The 21,010-nt window shown below is 40.5% G+C and overlaps 1 protein-coding gene across 4 annotated transcripts in view; it reads left to right on the top strand.

Moving 5' to 3' along the window:
• Nucleotides 1–21,010, top strand: part of magi3a (membrane associated guanylate kinase, WW and PDZ domain containing 3a) — a 133,872-nt gene that overhangs the window by 68,467 nt on the left and 44,395 nt on the right. For 3 of the 4 annotated variants that reach the window (XM_073030552.1, XM_073030554.1, XM_073030555.1), the window contains exons 2-7: nucleotides 6,967–7,083; nucleotides 8,411–8,530; nucleotides 11,303–11,509; nucleotides 11,991–12,126; nucleotides 13,752–13,831; nucleotides 15,227–15,322. In XM_073030552.1, coding sequence (XP_072886653.1) covers nucleotides 6,967–7,083; nucleotides 8,411–8,530; nucleotides 11,303–11,509; nucleotides 11,991–12,126; nucleotides 13,752–13,831; nucleotides 15,227–15,322 — 756 coding nt within the window. The remainder of the gene's footprint in view (nucleotides 1–6,966; nucleotides 7,084–8,410; nucleotides 8,531–11,302; nucleotides 11,510–11,990; nucleotides 12,127–13,751; nucleotides 13,832–15,226; nucleotides 15,323–21,010) is intronic. The other variant, XM_073030553.1, reaches the window with a different exon arrangement.

The raw sequence follows: 21,010 nt of genomic DNA, 5'->3' as shown, positions 1-21,010 counted from the left end.
CCCTCTTAGAATTTGTTCATTTACAGTCAATCAAAAGAACACAGTAGCATGTTGATTGTCCGTTGTATCTGATGATAGTGAAATTGGTGTGGGAGAGGATTTAAAGTGGAAAGCCGTTACAGTGAGACAGCTTCACTCTCTTGATGTTGTAAGTCTGGTTCCAGTGGTACGAGCACAAACTGAGGTCTTCCTTGGCTGCAGTGGATAACCATGACAACTTCAGTGCCTCATCAGCCCTTCGCTCTCCACGATGTGTTGCAGAACTGCTGTCATGGCCATTGGAATTCACAGTTGATCTCATCTGACCAGACTGCTGGAGCTGACTTCACATGCCAGGACAGGTGTCCCTATTTCTCTGGGATACGAGGCCTGTTGGCTAGTCTTACTTGGTTTAACCCGCGTGTTAAAGTGGTGTAACATAAGAAATACAAAAAGCAGTAGGCCTTCTGGCTCATTGAGCCTGCTCCACTATTTAATAAGATCATGGCTGATCTGGCCATCGACTCATCTCCACCACCTGCCTTTTCCCCCCACAACCCTTAATTCTCCTACTATGCAAAAATCTATCCAACCTCGTCTTAAGTATATTTACTGAGCTAGCCTCCGTTGCTTCATTGGGCAGAGAATTCCACAGATTCACCACTCTCTGGGTAAAGCAGTTCCTCCTCATCTACATCCCAAATGCACTCCCCTGAATATTGAGGCTATGTCTCATAGTTCTAGTCTCACCTACCAGTGGAAACAACTTTCCTGCCTTGATCTTATCTATGCCGCTCATAATTTTATTTTTCTGTGAGATCTCCTCTCATTCTTCTGAATTCCAGTGAGTACAGTTCCAGGCGACTCAATCTCTCCTCATAGCCTAACCCCCTTATCTCTGGAACCAATCTGCACCGCCTCCAAAGCCAGTATATCCTACCTCAAGTAAGGAGACCAGAACTGCACACAGTACTCTAGGTGCAGCCTCACCAGCATACTGTACAGTTGTAGCATAGCCTCCCTGCTCTGGGGACTGAGGTGTGGCTGCTGTCCTGTGCAAACAGCTACTTGGAGCCGCAGGTGAGAGCTGAGTGTCCAGTGGGCACCAAAGGTGAGTGAGCTGCCCCAGAGTGGACATGACAAGTCTCTTCATCAGAGCAGCTACCCCCTCCCCCCCTCCCCCACCACCCTGGACATTCTATACATAGCACCGTACAATGCATGAATCCCTCCATTTGTCTTTTTTAAAATACCTTTTTAACTATTTCCATAAAACTTTGGCTCATTGAGGGCAGCCACTTAATTGGGCCAAAATGTGCCGGCGTGTATATATCTTCTGTATGTGTGTATGAAACTATAGAGTGGGAGATTTACTCTATGGTGCCGCTTACTGTCTGGAGCTTGTAACTACATTATTACAGACAACTGCAAGATTTCAATTCATATGCTGTTTAATTTGAGAGTCAACATACTGACATCAGTGCACAGAAGTTTATAAAAATTATCGTTCAGTTTCCCTTAAATATTGCCAAGTGTGTACAACACCTGCCCCGTGGGATGTTTCCATCTGTTTTGCCTCAGCATGCAACGAGCTACCTGCTTAAGCTTTGCCTCGAACATTTGCATGTGGTAAATGAATCACGGAAAGTACTTTCTGACTAGCAAAAGAATTTGAATATCTGTGCATGTCTCAGACATTCAGAGAATTTGTAATAAGACCATAAGACAAAGGAGCAGAATTAGACCATTTGGCCCATCGACTCTGCTTTGTTATTCTGTCGTGGCTAATTTATAATCCCTGTCAATCCCATTCTCCTGCCTTCTTCCCATAACCTTTGATGCTCTTCCTAATCAAGAATCCATCAACCTCCACTTTAAATATGCATAATAACTTGGCTTGCAAAGCCTGCTGTGGTAATGAATTCCACAGATTCAGCACCCTCTGGCTGAAGAAATTCCTCCTCATCCCTGATCTAAAGGGATATCCTCCTTTTCTGAGGCTGTGCCCTATCGTCCTGGACTCCCCCACTCTATCTAGGCCTTTCAGTGTTCATTAGGTTTTGATGAGATCCCCCTCATTCTTCTAAACTCCAAGTACAGGCACAGAACCATCAAACGTTCCTTATGCATTAACCTTTTCATTCATCGTTTCACATATATTTTCATACTTGTTCAGTATAGCTAACAAATTGCTTTTAATAAACCCAAGCATTAGAAAACACCCAAACAATTAACTCAATGCTTCTGGGTGCCTGTCGTCTTCTGAAGCAAGTGGAGGTTATCAGATCTACTACAGATTCAGTGCATATTTTCATTTTCAGCAATGGAAATGGGGCCAGAGGGGAGTTCACCACAGCTGTTAGGAAGATTTTGATGGGCCTGAATGTTAACGTTTTTTGTCTCTACAAGATTCTGGTAGACGTTATTTCTAGCCTTTTCAGTTTCCCCCAGATTTCCAGCACTTGCAATCTTGTTTTACAAGTAATGGTATTAAGAATACAAACATTGAATCTGTGATTTGAATTTGAAATCTCCACCAGAAATGCTATTGGGCTGAAGAGAGCTTAATGTTTAGTTTACTCCAGTGAAAGTTCTAATTGGAAATATTCAGTCATGGAAACCTCTACTGTAATACGTTTATACACATTTGACTTGAAAGCTGAAAGCTACAAATCATTTTTAGGAAGTTAAAATAAGTAAATTGAATTGTGCTGTTTTTTTTCTCATTTGCATGGTTCTTGGAGTGTTTCGCCTTGCAAAATTGAAATAAAAATGCTCCTAATGGTTTCTGGGATTATTACGGCATTTATTTAATGGCATTCCACAGACAGGGGACTCGTTTACTTGTGAGAGTGCTAAACTGAAGATTAAAGAATATTGCACATTGTTAGCTCATTTATTGTGTAACATGCAAGTATTTGGTAGCTTTTTACCAGACGGACTGGTTATATGACTGGATGAATTGCATTCTGGCATTGTTCCATTTGGAGGGAGTGTCATATCATGTGATTTCTGTTTTCAAAAACAAATCCTTACAAACATTTCCAGAAAATTGCCTAGTACTCACTAAAACAATCTGATCTTGTGATCATTCAATAGCTCCTCCCCAGGCGTAAGTGCACCTCTGCCCATGCACATAGTTACTGGGTGAATGCCCCTGAATTCTGCCTGAGGCAGTTAACACATTTCAGATGGCTGGCATAAATCCAGCAATATGCATTACTACTACATTTTCATAGTTACCAATCATTTAATGTGACATCAAGAGCATTCTTCCTGTTTGAGTCCTTGGGTGAATCTCAATGACACTCTGAAAGGGAAGTGTGTGTATTACCAAGTTATTTGTATAGCATCACAAAGCCACAGTAGTAGCATGTGAACCACGATGAGTTGGTGTGCTTAATTTGAACAGATGCTCTGCTTTTCACAGACTGACTTTGAGAATGATTCACAGTTTATCCCTGTTGTGAAGGGATGAATGATTCTGGATTCAATGTCAGCTGTGGTTCAGTTTTTCTGAACCGGAATATTGAGGGCTCAAGTCTTAGTCAGTGACCCAAGTGCAGAAGGCTAGGCTGATGTTCCATTGTGGCACAGGCAGAGTACTTCGCTGTTAGACCAGAGTTTAAATCAGTTTGTTTCAAGACCGTATTTGGATGAAATCCTGACACTTTAGAAGCATTTGCTATTTGCTGTTAAAGCTAAAACATCGTAGCATGTTGTTTTTCTTGGGGTTCCAGTTCCTCACCTCAGCATTCTGCAAGCTGTCTAACTGATGCCATGGTAGGGTGTGGTTACCGTTACACATTTTATAACAGCTTGGTGCATTTTGGCATTAAGAGTTCAATTCCAGTCCTGTCTGGATGGAGTTTGTATGTTCTTCCCTGAACCATACGGGTTTCCTCCGGATCTTGTAGTTTCCTCACACAGTCCAAGGACGTACTGGTTAGTAGGTTAATAGGTCATTGTAAATTGTCCTGTGATTAGGCCACTGTTTGTTGGGCTGAAAGGACCAGTTCCATGCTGCATCTCTAAATAAAAGACTTGCCATTAAATATCCTGTGGACACTCAGAGGTTTGCTGTTGACCAATGTAAACTTTACATTGTTGAAAGGCACATGCCAGGAGTTTACTGTAATATTCCTTGGCTGGCTAGAATGAGCACAGCCCCTCATCTGAAGGTGCAGAGCTTATTCCCATTTGATAGGGTATTTAGCCAACTTTTCGTTGACCCAGAATGCAGTCAGTACTACATTGTGGTACCACAATATTTGCAAAACACACTGTAGCAGCTTAGCAAGGTCATAAGACTATAAGGTCACTTCAACAGCATCTCCTAAACTGACTCTTTGCTCAAAGGGCAATGGAAGAAAACACACATCATCAATACTAATTCTATGATGTCTTCCAAGTTAGGCATGGCCCTCAGCACTTACATTTTACACTAGGCCAAAATGGTTTTCCCATCCAGTAGCCTGGAGTAGAAGTTGTGTAAATAGATGATTAGTCTCATAAATGCTTCCTATGGGTAATATGGGAGAAGCAAATCTTTGAGCAATTTGTATCCTGGCTGGGGTTGAAGCTGGTATGAATTACAGCATCCCAGCTGGCCCTCCTATGCAACTTGTGTTAATTTGCTCCCAGTTGTAGTGCTGACTACATCTGGATCAATAAGAATTGGCTGCCAACCCTTCCCAGATGGAGAATGTGTTTGGGGTGGTGTGGAATGGTGGGTAGGGGTTGGTAATATGAGAAAAATGGAGAACAATACCAATCGGTGGTATGGTTGACACACAATCTATGTATATTGAGATGGTGCCAGCCTCTAATGTGAGCAGTTAAGCACTTCATTGCTAGCATTAGGCAGCATGTAATAAGCCTGCAGGTCCCTGTGGATTGAGCCTAGTCTCCTTGAAATATGATTTTCTGCAGTGGGATGCAGTCAGTGAATTACACTTGTTTGATTTTAATTTGTTTCAATAATTTGTATGTTTTGAAATTATGAGCACCAGATCTTTAATTTTGTAAAACGAGTAGAATTTACTTGATTTGGCTAATACTGCAAAAATATTAGCGTTTAAATGTGACTAAATATTTCAAATCAGTCGTGCTTCTTTGTGGAACTTGATAGTACATATACATTCATCTTGCCCCAGTGTCTAATCATTTGGAATCAGCGATAAAATACTGCTTGCTTAATTTCATGATTTGTATGCTTTTGTTTTCTCTCTCTTGTGTTGGTCTTTTTATTTTTATTTTTTCTTTAGTTGGGTTCTTTCCGGTTTCTTTCTTCTGGCTACCTGTAAGCAAACACATCTCAATTTATACACTCTTTGCTAATAAATATGCTTTTGAATACAATAGAAAACGCCCTATCAGGCAAACCAAAGTGCTGTACCTTGGGGATCTCACTCTTTGAAGGGTCCACTGCAAATTTTAGCCAAAAGCAGGACAAATCCAATCTGGTTTATTACAGTTGAAAAGAATTATCGCATTCCTTTAGTCCATCAAGGGGACGTATTTAGCACCACGTGACATTTTCACATGACGCAGGGGGGTTCCCCCATTGCTGTTCGTTACAAAGGCTGTGATGTAACCACGTTCTAACTGTCTATCACCCTGTGTTCGCAGCGTACGTGTGAAGCATCTTAAGCACATCATTTTAATTCGGTGGGGGTGCTGGCGAGCATAAAACTTATTCAGTACCACAAAGGTGAAAAATAAATTCTCGATCCTTTGTGCCAGATTTCGGGTGGCATGGTGGAATCTGTGGTACATCGAATGAGAGACGTATCAAAGAAGATTTAATAACGCTTTTGACAGCGCATGCTCAGACGCTTCACTGGTATCAACAGACAGATCTGTCACCAAACGGATTTCAATTCTTCTCTGACATTCTTGACGTCCGCATCCTGCTGTGTAATCCCAGATCCCGGGATACTTCGAGGGGGGTAGTGCAAACCAGGGTTCTTGAAAAGTAAGGAACTGGTTTCATTCTATCCTGGAACTCCGTTCGTAGAGCTTGCTATCTGGATGATGGTCGGTTCTGAGTGAGCACTTTATCTTCTCGCTGTCCATTGTATTTGCGTTTGTAAAAGATGCACGCTGGCTAATGTCTAAGTCCAAACCCGGTTTAACATCCCGAGCTTTGAAGGAATGTGAGTGACTGGATGCGGGACAGTTCAGGGAAGCTGTGAAGTTAATTTCAATTGAGATTGAGTCCGAGAGACCCAGGTTAAATTTAATCTTGAGTCAACGTCCGACCTATGCCGGGGAGGTGAGTGAGTCTTCTATGGGATTGACGGAGCATAGAAGATGCAGACTAAGAGAAAATATGCAGAATGGGCTGTTCATCTGCTTAATGTACGGCCAAAGCAAGTAGGAATGTCATTTGCCTTTCTCCTCTGATACTCTTCTGACTGTATTACTACTGCATTTAACTGGGTTGTACACGGTTCTAACGGTACTGCTCTCTTATGCTGTGCAGCGATGTGACTAAGCAATGACCCCAGCTGGGTGTGGACCTATTCCTAGTAGAAACCGTGCTCAGGGCTGGAGTGTAATGGTGCCATATTAAAGCGGCTTCTTAATTCCGCCCCCACCCCCCAACCACCAACCACAGTTAATCATTTTTATTTGTGAAAGGACTGTTCAGTGTCGGTGTGTACAGCTGCTCTAGCGAATGACTGGTCTGCTGTCTGCGTGATTGAATACATAACAGGAATTTTATTGTTGCTTCAACCTCTGATCGAATCAAATCTAACTTAAATTGTAATACTTTCACGGAAATATTAAGTTTTAAAAAAAATCTGCTTGTTAATTTAAACAGAATAATTTTTTTTTTGGTGAGAAATCTATTAACCGCAGTGTTTAATTTTGCACTGAAGGAAATAATTGGCGTCTTTGTCTGCTATAGGCTTTTATCTGCTCTGCTGATGGATGATATTGTCATGGAAGGTTAAAGCAGTTATATTTTGTTTTAAACAGGCAGGATAATAAACAAGGAGCTTCGCCACTACCTCAGCCTCCAGTTCCAGAAAGGGTCAGTGGACCACCAACTTCAGCAGGTCATCCGGGATAATTTGTACCTGAGAACCATCCCATGTAAGTGTGTGCGAGGGGAAGAGGGTATGTTAGAATTCCTTTTGATTTTGAGCAGCATAGACCATTAGGCATTGGATCAGAATTAGACCATTCAGCGCATCCAGTTTGCTCACCATTAAATCATTGCTGATTTATTATCCTCCTCAACTGTTCTCCTGCTCTCCCTGTAATCTATAAGAAGACCAGCAATGGATGTGGTGTATCTGGACTTACAGAAGGCCTTCAGTAAGATGTAACATGAGTGATTAGAGAGAATTGGAGCACACAGCATTGGTTATATATAGCATACTAGTGTGGATTGAGTTTTGGTAAATGAACTGAAAGCAGTAGGAATGAATGGGCCATTTTTTTTCTCCCGACTATCACTGGGGAGATGGCATTGGGATTGCTTTGTGAATTAAGTGTTTGGAGTTTGTGCAAATTGTCAGCCGTGTTTCCTTAGTTACTTCAGTGACTACAATTCATAAGCACTTCATTGACTATGAAGCCACAAAAGGTGCCACATAAATTAACATATTTCAAAAACTGATCTATTATATTGTAAATGAACTATAATCTAGTGCAATTTTCAACCTTCTATGGAAAGATTTTTCAAATTATGGTCACACTGAATCTGCATTGTCTAATCAGTGCTATTTTATTATTCTGAAGAAAGAAGGACCTTGCTTTTCTTTACAAAAGAAACCAAATCTGATTCCTGAATTTTAAAAGATTAGATTCACTTTGTTTGTCACAGACACGGAGACATACAGTGAAATGTGTCATTTGCATCAACGACCAATACACGAGGATGTGCTGGCGGCAGTCCACAAATGTTGCTATGCTACCAGCACCAACGTAGCATGGCCATGACTTACCAACCCTAACCTGTATGTCTGTGGAATATGGGATGAAAACCAGAGCACCTGAGGAATTCTATAGGGTTGTGGATAAATGTACTTGCAGACAATGGCAGGAATTCAATCTGATAGCTGGCACTGCAAGCATTGCGCTAATCACTAGACGGAAGGGTAGATATAGGCTATGATGCTATTGTGGAATCCAGAATTGGGATTCCACAACCAAATATCTGTCTCAAAAATTAGAAAATCAGGAAATGCCTTTTCCCCCAAAAGAGAAGCTCTTCAACTGGGAGTTGATCCTAGATCAATTATTCGCTTATAGTCTATTTTTGTTGAGCAGAAGTTTGAAAAATACAGAGCAAAGTGACTGGCAATTCAGTCATGCATCTGAAATAACTTTATTGAATGGTAGAATGGGGGGGGGGTCAACAACTTCTATTCTTATTTCACTGCATTCCCTCTCTTTGTTTTCTTTCCTGTTTCAGGCACTACAAGACCACCCCGGGACGGTGAAGTCCCAGGAGTTGATTATAACTTCATTTCTCTGGAAGAGTTTAAAGCACTAGAAGACAGCGGAGCTCTTTTGGAGAGTGGAACATTTGATGGTGAATTACCAAATCCTCCTCTCTTTCAGTTTTGGGCTAATGAGCTCAGTTGTGCAAGGTGTAGATGAGAGTTTATAATAAGCACAAATGGCAAAGATCACTTCTTGCTTTTATTTAGTCCTTTTGTAAATATTTTTGAAGTGCCTCAGATTTTCAGAAACATCAATTTCTCCCCAGCTTACGGATACCCAATGTATATGCATTTGGGAGATCAATAGATTGATTCTTTTGTGGGACTGCATGTATCTTCTGGTGTGTGGAAACTTGGTTCTTGGCTGCATTTCTGCATGTGAACTCTTTGGGTTACAAATAGTTCACAGGAACCAAATGCTGCTGTAACTTGGGGATATCCTGTAGAGTCATTAAAGCAAAGCTAGAGTGTTTCAACGTGAATACTTCAGGGAACTTCTTCAAAGGTTTGAGGTTGAACAATTGAAAGGATAGTTGGCAGTGATATAGTAGTTGAAATCAGGCAAGAATTGGAGTGCTGGAATCTTAGGGGATTTGGAAAAATGTTACAGGACTAAACTAAATTAATGACTAGTAATATTTTGGTAAAATAATAGAATTGGTTTCATATATTTTCTTAAAGATGTTTGTATCTTAAAATTGAGTATTTTCCTGTGGTGTGTATATATAGAAGATATGTAGAGCTGATTGACAGCAATTCCTTTCAAATACATTGTACTTAGCTGTATTTTGGATCTCAAATTAATCAAATTCTGAGTTCTGTAAATTCTAGTAAGAAATTGGCACGCTCAAGCTGCTCCCTCTGGCTCCTTGATTTGACCACTTGGTGAAAGACTTTCTGTAGATTAATTTTTAATTTAACCTACCAAGCCAGTTCTACAGTTCTGGTCAAGGGGAAATAACTTGTCATGATCAGCATTGTCTAATACCTTTTAAAATTCAAAGCGTAAACCAATCCCCACTTAACGTAATTGCTTCTCGAAATCTAATTACACATTCCCCTTGACCATTCTAGTTGCTTCGCCTGTATTAATAACTGCATTTATTCCCCCCACTGGAATGACCAGACTATACAAAGTGCTGTTGCACTTGTGTATATAATATACCAAGATTACTTGACTACTTTTGGTCTTTATTGACCTTTTTAATCATAATCCAAATCTGGCTCACTTTATGCCTTTTGAACATTACAACGATAGCTTCAGTTTGTCCATCGGGATCTTCCATTTAAACTTGCTTTACATTGCCTTTCATTGTAAGCAAGTCTGTCTTGAATTCTTTTTTGTTCCCACGTTAAGCACTTTTCTTTTCACTGCATGGATGTATATTGGAATTGCATCTTGCACAGCCAATTTTCTATTATGAGTAGGAATAAAGAAATGAATTATCCCTTGGACTGCAGCCCCGTTTCATTGCCAGACTTCTATTTCAGTATCACCAGATGGGCTAACATTAGAATCCCAGTAGTGTTTGATAACTAAAATACTGCAGCTGCTAACAGTTTTATTCAGATCTTACTGATAACTCAATTTACTTTACAGCTGTTTGAAAAGTAAAGCTGCAAATGATATAAATCTGAAGTAAAAATCAAATTCTGGAAAATACCATGCAGATCGGGCAGCATCTGGGGAGAGAGCTACAGTTAACATTTTATAGTAGTCTGAAAGAGGATTCAATGCTTTCCCGGTATATATGACAAATAAATTCTTCTTGGGCTTTCAGCTGGGTACAATTAATCAATTTTAACCAACATTTTGTTGACAAACTCTGCCATTTTGATCAGGGATGATGCCCGGGCATGTCTAGTCTGTTGGTATTTATACCCCCATTGTCCATCTATCCTTATTGGTTATTCCTCATCCATTTAGGTTTCTGCTGTCCCATTTTGTTTATATTGAAACAAGTAGCCTTGTGCTGTTGAAGTCGATCCTATGGCCGTTGTGAATGCAATGTTCTGATTCCTCCAGGTAACCCAAATAAATACACAACAATTGTCCCGTGATTTCGGAACAAAACTATGCTGTGCCAATGGCCTTTGTGATTGCCTAGTGAAGGAAGCTATTGAAATAAAACTAGAAAAGAATTTTAATAAAGATGAAGGTCTCGCTCTAAGAACTGGAATTCAATTGTAAACAAGGTGGGACAGCGGAAACCTGATCGGTTGAGGGTTAATCAATCAGGAGGGCAGACGACGGGGCTATATATACCACAGGACTAGGCATCCCCAGGTATGATCCCGGATGAAGTTGGCAATTTGTCAGCAAAACGTTGGTTAAAATTGATACCTGTACTCGGCTGGAAGCCCAAGAAGAGTTTATTCATTATAGCAGTCTGCATAGTCATCTAATGCCTCTTTAATTCTGCACTTCTGTTTCTTGGTGGCTGACATTTCTACATTCTAGTTATTTATTGGGCAATGAATTTTTTTGAATTTTTCATCTTTATGGCCCCTAGATTTTCATCCTTAAATGGGGTACTTGGCTGCTGTTAATTACTTTGTAGGTTAATGGCAAAAAGAATTGAAGGAATTGTTAGTCATGTGCAAAAGAATAACTTGGAAGGGTGTAGTGAAATATAGATAAATAATTAGGGACATAAAAATGACAGGCTGAATAACCTCTTATAGAATCAAAATATGTAGTAATTAGTAGAATGCACTTTCACCTTTGGCTTTGTATATTGATAAGTGCATTTCAAATTTCTTATTCCACTTGAACCTCTTGCCTTCAGCTGTTAAACATGTAATTGAGAAGCTCATCTGCACTTTGTACCTATTCCCTCTTCCACACCACTACTCGATAGGTAATTTTTATGGGACGCCAAAGCCTCCTGCAGAGCCTGGTCCCTTTCAGCAAGATGTAGTGGACCAGGTTGTTCTGGATGACTCTTCGGATGAGGCACAAAGAAAACGAACTACATCTGTAAGCATGATGCAACGAGCTGACACCCTGGTCCCAGATGAAGATGAAGAAGACGAGCGACCCACTGCTAATGGGACTGGTTATCCAGGTGAGGGAGAGCAGAATATTGCTCTGACTAATTTGGCAGATGAACCCTGGTTATTGTGCTTATTCTTGCTTTGTTCATTCACTCACATGGGGCACCCACCACTTCTGCATGGTCAGTTTTACAGTAATCCATTGCCATAGTTAATGTACTGATCACCTTCCTATCAAGGTTTGCAATAGGAAAATAACTGAGGGAGCAATTAAAATACTCCAGTGATAATGACAGACATAGACCATATGGACTCTAACAGCAATCTAATGTAAAATCTTTAATGTAGGCCCAGCTAGTCATCCTGTCAATTTTGTTGTGTACACTTACAAATGGTATACAGGCAACGATCTTGAGTTTTCTATCTATTTGAGATTTTAATCTCAGCACAGTATCTGTCCCAGTCATAGAAATATTTAGATTTTGTGCAAACCTTCCTGGCTTTCACATTTCAACCTAAACACCGTAATAGAGGGGGTTATTCATTCCTCAGGGACAGGGCCCAGCCACACTGATGGGGTCGCAGAATTCAGGTACTTGGATCCTGTTGCCAGGGAGGAGTTGATGGAGCCACTGCCGAGCAATTGGGAGATGGCCTACACTGACAGCGGAATGATCTACTTCATCGAGTGAGTATTATGCATTGGGCAGTGTCTGGTAAAAGTTGGCAGATTTTCTTGTTATTTATTTACGAGAAGTTGTATAGTGATGTCATTGTAAAACATTCCAGCTGGAGCACAATTAGGCAAATTTGCCAAGCCTCTTGAAATATTGGGAAAATTGTTCAAATGTAATTGGTGAACTAAATTTTAAGGTGCAATGAGGAGGAGACAAAGACATCTAGGGAGTGGAATTCAGTAAGCCAGTAATGGTCACTGATATTTTCAATGACTACACCTGCTTCTCATGGGGTTTTTTTTTTTGCTTCAATTTTTGTCTAACATTCAAGCAGATCTTGGAATGAATGGGAGACCTTGCATTTGTTTGCTTTTAAATCATAGAATTGTACAACATGGAGGCAATCCATTTGCTTAATGGCCATGCCAACAAGTGTGTATCCTTGCGCTTTAAACAATTGCCGAGCATTGATCCATGGTCCTCCAAGCCTAGGTGATTCAAGTGTTCATCTAGGCAATGCTATTAATGACCTTGCTTCTATGACATTCTCAGGCAATGTATTCGGGTACAGTCTGAATAAAGAAGGTCCTCATATCCCCTTGGATCTCTACCCCTTACTCAAAACGTACTTGCTCTAGTTTTATCTATGTCTCCTTTGTGGTAAAGTTTTCTGCTGTCTAACCTTTCTATACGTACTATTTTGTATATGTTAGTCATGTTGCCCCTCTTAACCTCCTCCACTCCAGGGAGAAAAGACTGAGCTTCTCAGTCTTCTGGTGAATATTGCGGTACTCCATTTTTTATACCTTGGTAACAAGAATTGCACAAACAAAATGCTGGAGAAACTTGGCAGGCCAGGTAGCATCTATGGAAAAGGGTAAACAGTCTACTTTTCAGGCCGAGACCTGTCCTGATGAAGGGTCTCTGCCCGAAACATCAACTGTTTGCGCTTTTCCATAGATGCTGCCTGACCTGAGTTCCTCCAGTCTTTTATGTGTTACTCTGATTTCCAGCATCTGTAGATTTTCTCTTGTGAAGAATTGCACACTGTATTCCAGCTGAGGTCTGACCAAAGTTTTGTAAAGTTGGAGTATAATGTCTCTACTTTCTCTATTCATGATGAAGCCCAGTATCCTGTCCATTTTTCACACCACTTGTGTGGCCATCTTCAAAGGAACCTTTATTTCTCAGTGCTTCCTAATACTGTACTATTCAAAGTGTACACCCCAGTCTCAATATTACTCCCAGAATGTATCAAGTGATGTTTGTCTAATTTAAGTTAGTAATTTTTCACACTATTTCACCAAAGCATCTATGTCTAACTTCATAATATCCTGAATGATTTAAAGGCAATGTAATACTTCTGAATACTTGTAATAAATCTGCATGCAACCAAGTCTCTATCTCATCCACACTTTCTATGCTCAGAAGTGAGGTGAAAACCTAAGTAGCCTTGGCCAAAGGAATGGTCTCCAATCTTAATCTTTAATGCACAGAGGTATGAGGTTTGGTGGCCATTAGACAAGGTCATCTTCCACCTTCTGTTACCTTGGACCCTTCTACTCCCCAATGCTGCCTGTTACTTCCCAACTCTTTTGTGCTCAGTGACTGGCTGAATTCCTCCTTTCTTTCATAGTCACAACACTAAGACTACCACATGGCTGGATCCTCGGCTTGCTAAGAAAGCAAAACCCCCAGAGGAGTGCAATGAAGGGGGTAAGTAGCAGCTTTGAAAATTTACTCTTAGTATTTTTAAGTGAAAATGTGTGGATCTCTGTATTTTTATTGACATAGGCTGTCTTTTGGGATTAAAAGTATTGATTTTTTTTTTAAACACCAACCTGGGTTGGTGTAACCCATTTATATTCTTGAATAGGATGTGTGCTCTTTTATGGGAGGATTGATTTAGACTAACTTGGGCTGGAAGTTATAACCTAGACAATAAGCTATGTATGTAGTCTGTTTTGGTAACATATTCTATAATGCACACAGGGATGTTTGAATCGGGAAGTGCTCCATGTAACAGGAAACAAAATTAAGTGAATTTTCTAAATCTAATTGTAGGGTATTTACATGGTTCATGCAGTGTTTGAAGTGAAAGAAAATGAGTTATATTTCTGGCAGAGGATAGATGCTTTAAGAGAATTTGAATGACAGGATATTCAATATCTTTATGCCAATAAGATGATGTGGGTAAAGTGGAAGCAGGTTAAATGAGTAAATGGATTGAAGTGTTTGTTTCCACACTGTTACTGATATGAGAAAGGGAAGAAACATGTTGTCTGAGATGTTGTAGCTTTGATTGGAAAAAGTTAATGCCCATAGTCTGAGGTAAAAAGTTTAGAATACCTATTATGGAATGTAGCTGGGATTAGTTTGCTGTTTTTGGGACAGATTGATCTGAGGGTGAGGAGCATGTATTTCTGGAGCGAGAGGACCATTCTGTGCTGAACTGGATGAAGATGGGTTAGTAATTTCTATAGATTTTGTACCCAACCATTTGCAAATCCATCTAAGTATTAGACAAAGTTTGCAGGGCAACTTGACTTTTAAGTAGTGACTGGAGGCCTCTGGATTTGTTGATTCAGTTTATGTCCTTCCTGAAGTTATCTAATTGTGAAGTTTCCTACAACTGTCTGAGTGCAAGTCCCTTTTGGGGGAAGAACTGTAATCATGAACAAAACCTCTGTTACATGGACAAAAGCATCAGTGGCTGTCATTTGATTGAGGGGTTCCAGTGGCATCCCAAATAAGAGCATATTCTTAAGGATTTTGGTCATCCTGGGATACCTGTTTCTCCTATATTGTTACAAAATATATATTAAAAAACTAGCCTACAGAATTGTGGTTCACACAGTACCATACAAGCCGTTCATTATTGGTCTCATGGACAGTGTGCATTGGCGCAAGTGACTTGTGTCAAGAAAATTGTTAATTGTTTGGAGTGTAACCTTTCACAGAGGCAATTTAGCTTCCACCCCTGTGCCAAGTGTAAAGTGTGAGCAGCAAATGACCTACAGCTGAACCCTGAGATTACATTACAGCCTGAAGTTGCTTCCTTGTATCTCTTCTTCCTCTTTTCCACCAATTTTCTCTCTTCCTCTCCTGAAGGCACTGACTCCTTGCTGGGGCATGGTTCCATGGGCACCACCAGTTGCCCTCCAGTATCTCGCCCAAGTGGCCATTCTACATCTGTGGGCCTATACGGTGAGTGTTGGCAGCCTATTCAACAGTAGAGGCTTCACTTCTGAGTCTCTTAATTCTGTCTTGCCCTGCTGCCCACACATTGGTGCTTGACTGCACTCTTACCAGTCCTTGGATCATGGACGGGTTGAACTCTGACACCTGACAAATGGAATGGGACTGGCCCTAGAAATTTCCTGTTCAGTATTTGGTCATTTGGCATCAGAATTGTTCATGTACATCGCTTTACTTCTGTAGATGTATATCGGTAACCCTTTTAAACAACCCGTGGGACCTCTCAAAAAACTTCATTGAGTTGGCAAGCCTTTTTTCCAAGTTGGTCACTGTTTATGGAGCAAAGTATATTTTTGGGCTGAGAGTCATGACAAAAATTTGAATCCTGTATCTCAGTATGGAGAGGAATAAACAGAAACCCTTTAACAGAACCAAAATGTTGACTTTATTCCTCTCCATAAATGTTGCCTGACCTCCTGAGTTCCTCTAGCATTTTGCATGTTTTACTCTGCATTTCTGGTATCTGCAGAATCTTTTGTGTTTATTGTGTATCTTAGTTAGCCCATTACCCCCTGCTGGCAGCAGCATGCAGAGTCCTTCAGAACCAGTCTTCTGGATTATCGAAGATCCTTCCTCTTGCAGGGACAAGGTCTTTGGAGCTTCCGTTTGCATTTCTGTAGCTCTAGGTTTTTTTAATGAGATGGGGTTCTAGCCCCATGCCCAATCCTCCTTTCTCCTTTTGCAGCTGGGTTTGGGACTGGCCATGGTGGAGTTAGACTTTTTGCTGGCTAATCCACCAGTGTAAATCCCCTTTTTTTTTTGAAGCCTTAAGATAAATGATCAGATTTAGAGGAGATCAGGTGCAAAACGGAGATTATCTCCATGAGAGATCCCGAGAGAGAAAGAGAGATTTGCATAATGCCTACAGGATGACTTCTTGAGTAACTTGTGGTTGAGCCCACTAGGGGATCACCTATTCTGGATTGGGTGTTATGTAATGAACCAAATTAGATTAGGGAGCTTGAGGTAAAGGAACTCCTAGGAGACAGTAATCGTATTATGATAGAATTCACTATGATAGAATTCACCCTGCAATTTGAGAGGGAGAAGCCAAAGTCAGACGTATCAGTATTATAGTGGAGTAAAGGGAATTTGAGGCATGAGGGAGGAGCTGGCCAAAGGTGATTGGAAGGGAATACAAGCAGGAATGATGGCAGAGCAGTAATAGTTGGAGTTTTCAGGAGCAGTTGGAAGGTGGAGGATAGATACATCCTAAAGAAGTATTCTAAAGGTAGGATGATGGAACTGTGGCTGTCAATGAAGATCAAAGCCAACATAAAAGCAACAAAGGGCATGTAATAGAGCAAAAGTTAGTAGGAAGTTAGAGGATTGGAAAACTTAGAAAGCAACAAAAGGCAACTAAAAACCCATAAGGGGCAAAAGGATGAAATAGGAAGGTAAGGTAGCCAGCAATATCAAGGAAGATGCCAAAAGTTATTTCAGATATACAAAGAGTAAAAGAGATGCGAGAATAGATATTCGACCACTGGAAAATGACATGAGAGAGGTAGTAATGGGGAACAATGAAATAATGGATGATCTGAATCAGTGTTTTGCATCAGTCTTATTGTGGAAGACACTAGTAGTTTGCTGGAAGTTGAAGAGCATCAGAGGGCAGAAGTGAGTGCAGTTACTATTACTAGGGAGAACATGCTTGAGAAACTAAAAGACCTGAATGTGAATAAGTCACCTGGACCAGACAGACTGCATCCAAGGTTCTGAAAGAGGTAGCAGAAGAGATTGTGAAGGCATTAGTAATAGTCTTTCAAGAATCACTAGATTCTGGAAAGGTTCTGGAGGACCAAATTGCAAATGTCATTTTACTCTGAAAGAAGGCAGAGGGGCAGAAGAAAGGAAATTATAGGCCAGTTAACCTGACTTCAATAATTGGGAGCATGTTGGAGTTTATTGTTAAGGATGTGGTTTCAGGGTATTTGGAAGCTAGTGAAGTAGGCCAAAGTCAGCATTGTTTCCTTAAGGGAAAATCTTGCCTGACAAATCTGTTGGAATTCTTTGAGGAAGTAACAAGCAGGATAGACAAAGGAAAATCGATGTATGTTGGGTACTTGAATTTTTCAGAAGGCCTTTGACTAGGTGACACACATGAGATTGCTTAACAAAAGCCCAAGGTATTACAAGAAACATACTGGCATGGATAGAGCACTGGCTGATTGGCAGGAAGCAAAGAGTGGAAATAAGGGGACCTTTTCTGATTGGCTGCTGATGACTAGTGGTTTGCCACAGGGTTCGCTATTAATACAGCTTCTTTTCAGATTATATGTCAATGATTTGGATGAAGGAATTGATGGCTTTGTGGCCAAGTTTGTGGCTAATTTGAAGATGTGTGGAGGGGCTGGTAGTGTTGAGGAAGCAGGGAAGCTGTAGAAGGACCTAGACAGATTCAGAGAATGGGCAAACAAGTGGCAGATGGAATACAGTTTCAGGAAGTTTATGATCATGCACTTTGGTAGAAGGAATAAAAGGATAGACTGTTTTCTAAATGGGGAGAAAATTCAATAAAACGAGGTGCAAAGGGACTTGGGAATTGTCATACAGGATTCCCCAAAAGTTAATTTGCAGGTTGAGTTGGTGGTGAGGAAGGCAAATGCAATGTTAGCATTCATTTTGAGAGGACTAGAATATAAGAGCGTGGTTATAGTACTGAGGCTTTATAAGGCACTGGTGAGGCCTCATGGAGTATTGTGAACGATTTTTGTCCTTTATTTAAGAGCTGACATTGGAGAAGGTTCAGAGCAGTTTCATGTAAATGATTCTGGTCATGAAAGGCTTATTGTATGAGGAGTGATTAATGGCTCTGAACCTTTATTTGCTGGAATTTAGAAGAATGTGGGGGATCTTATTGAAATCTATTGAATGTTGAAAGACCTAGATAGTGGATGTGGAGAAGATGCGTCCTATGGTGGAAGAGACTAAGAAAAGAGGGCACAACCTCAGAATAGAGAGGCATCCATTTAGAATGAAGATGAGGAATTTCTTTAGCCAGACGATTCTGAATCTGTGGAATTCATTGCCACAGGTGGCTGTGAAGCCATGTCATTGGGTGTATTTAAGGTGGAGGTTGATAGGTTCATGGTTAATTGGGGTGTGAAAGGTTATGGGGAGAAAGCAGGAGAATGAGAAAATGGATCAGCCATGATAACCTGGCGGAACAGACTCGATGGGATGAATGGCCTAATTCTGCCGCTATGTCTTCTAGTCGTAGGGTTGTATCTCTTTTTAAGATGCTGGAATCTGTAGCAGCAAACACTCTGCTGGAGGAAGTAGGCCCTCATTCAGGGTTTTGATCTGGAACATAGATATGCCCATCCCAACCACCACAGTGCTAGTGCTGCTTGATTGCTGGTTCCTCAGGCAGATTGTTTGATATTCAAATAAAAATTTGCAATAGCCTCTGGGAAGAATGGCCTTGACTTTCCATTCAAGTGATGGCATGTGTTGGAATCCGGAGCAAAAAGCAAGCTGGAGGAATTCAGTAAATTGGCAACATCTATGAAGAGGGAAGGGCCATTAATTTTTTTCTGGCTGCATCCAAACTTCAACAGATGCTACCTGACCTGCGTAGTTATTCAGTTTTTCTGCTTTTGATTTGAATTTTCCTAACTTAAGTGGACATAGCAACTAATTTACACTAATTTTATTATGTAATAATTCAGCCACTTTTTGTTGAGGATATTCAAGGTTCAGGGTACAGGGGGATTTCTCATGAAGAGATAAATTTGATTGATATTTTAATCACCCCAGACTGATTTTGGTTTGTATTTCATGCAAAGATTGCCCCATTGTACATCTTGGGAATGCAGTGCAAGCTTTGACAGTTAAGATAATTTAAGATAATTTATTGGAGTTGGTTCAAGAGATGAGCACGCATTGTCTGAGACAATTTGGGGATGTAGACAGCATGTAATCCTATAATAAGTTGTTAAACGAATTGCAATCATCCACCCAAGCAGGACTGTATTCATTATGAAGGGCTACAGGAAGTTGAGCAAGAATGAAATAGTGACAAAAATCATTTGTTGAAAGGTATTAGAGTGCTTGAAATAATTACTTCTGCAATATAAATTCAGGTATACCACAGATAAAAACGATTAGTGAAATGAATATGTATTTGCTCTGCTTTCAGTCACACTGACAAAAATATAACATATACCAGGGTCACGTATATTCTTTGAACAATACCAGTGTCATTGATAACTGCTTGCACCTCCAAACAGGGTTTTGATTGGGCATCTCTAATAGGAATTCAGATTATCTCTTTTGGGCAGTCTATTCTAACAGAGGACATCTGGATTCTGCTACATCTGTGAGGTGGCTCAAGAGTTGTACAGCAATCCTAGATTCTGCCAAAGGTTGGAGATGGGGTAGGTGATGCTGGACTATGTGGTTTGGAATGTTGTGTACTCCTTCCACTGTTTGCAAATGGTATTAGTGTGCTCCTCCAAAGATTCAAGGTGCTTAATGCTGTCATCTTCCTTTGTTCTGAGCTGTCATGGCTTCAGAATTTGGATGATTTGTGAGGATGTTGCCCTTGTTTTTCAAAGGGGCTTTGAAAGTATGAAAGCATTTCCTGTTCTTGTGGAATTGGTTCCAGTGACAGATCATAAGACTGAGGAGCAGAAATAGATCACTTGACTCATCGAATCTGCTCCACCAGCTCTGCTCTGTTTAAGGAACATTCTTGTATTCTGAGGCTATTCAGAGCTCAGTAACTTGCATGTTTTGGAATTTGATGGTCATGTGTACATGATGAGTCCATCCGTCAGTGCTTGGTTCTCTTATTTTGTGATTTTGGAGGATTTTGCAGAGACTGCATTACTGATATTTCTTCACTGCTTTTGAAATGTCCATTGTCGATCCCTTCATAGACAGTGAACAGTGCAAGGTTTGGAGTCTTAGTCTTTTGAATAGTCTTTTCAATACAGTACTGGTAATTTTGACATCTGCCTTTTGAGGGTTGGCTCCCAAGATATGGAAGCTAATCTGTATTTTCCAGGGCTTGATTATGTATCTTGATTATCTGTGGAAAAATGTGTGGTGGGACAGGGAAGGAAAAAAACTGCCTTTCCTGGACTTCTGGTGCATATCATTCATTGAACTTTACTTGAATATGATGGCCTAGAGCTTAGTCTTGGAGTACACAAGTTTCATCTGCTAAGTGTAGTTCAATGACTTGATTTGAAAGATTAGTTTTATTTGCCACATACATGTACATTGAAACATTGCAGACATCATTTGCGTCAATGACTAACACAATCCAAGGATGTGCTGAGGGCAGTCTGCAAGTGTCACCACGTCAATATAGCATACCCTTAACTTGCTAGCCCATACGTCTTTGGATTGTGGGAGAAAACCAGAGCACCCGGAGGATACCTATATGATCATGGAGAGAGTATTCGATCTCTTTACAGACAGTAGTAGGAATTGAACCCTGACTTGCTTGCACTGCAAAGCATAATGCTAGCCTCTACTCAAGCTGTGACATTGCTCCACACCCTTTTAAGGCATCCTCACTGCAGTACTGCACTTCACTTCTAACAACTTTCTAGATGGAGTGAAGTTAATTTATAGGCTGACAGAAAACTTTAATGGTTGCATCTCCACTCCAGCTGGAAGTTT

Source organism: Hemitrygon akajei, chromosome 27 (genome assembly GCF_048418815.1).
Source record: "Hemitrygon akajei chromosome 27, sHemAka1.3, whole genome shotgun sequence".
Taxonomy (NCBI): domain Eukaryota; kingdom Metazoa; phylum Chordata; class Chondrichthyes; order Myliobatiformes; family Dasyatidae; genus Hemitrygon; species Hemitrygon akajei.
The sequence above is the reverse complement of the archived record's forward strand: the minus strand, read 5'-3'. Positions and strand labels throughout refer to the sequence as shown.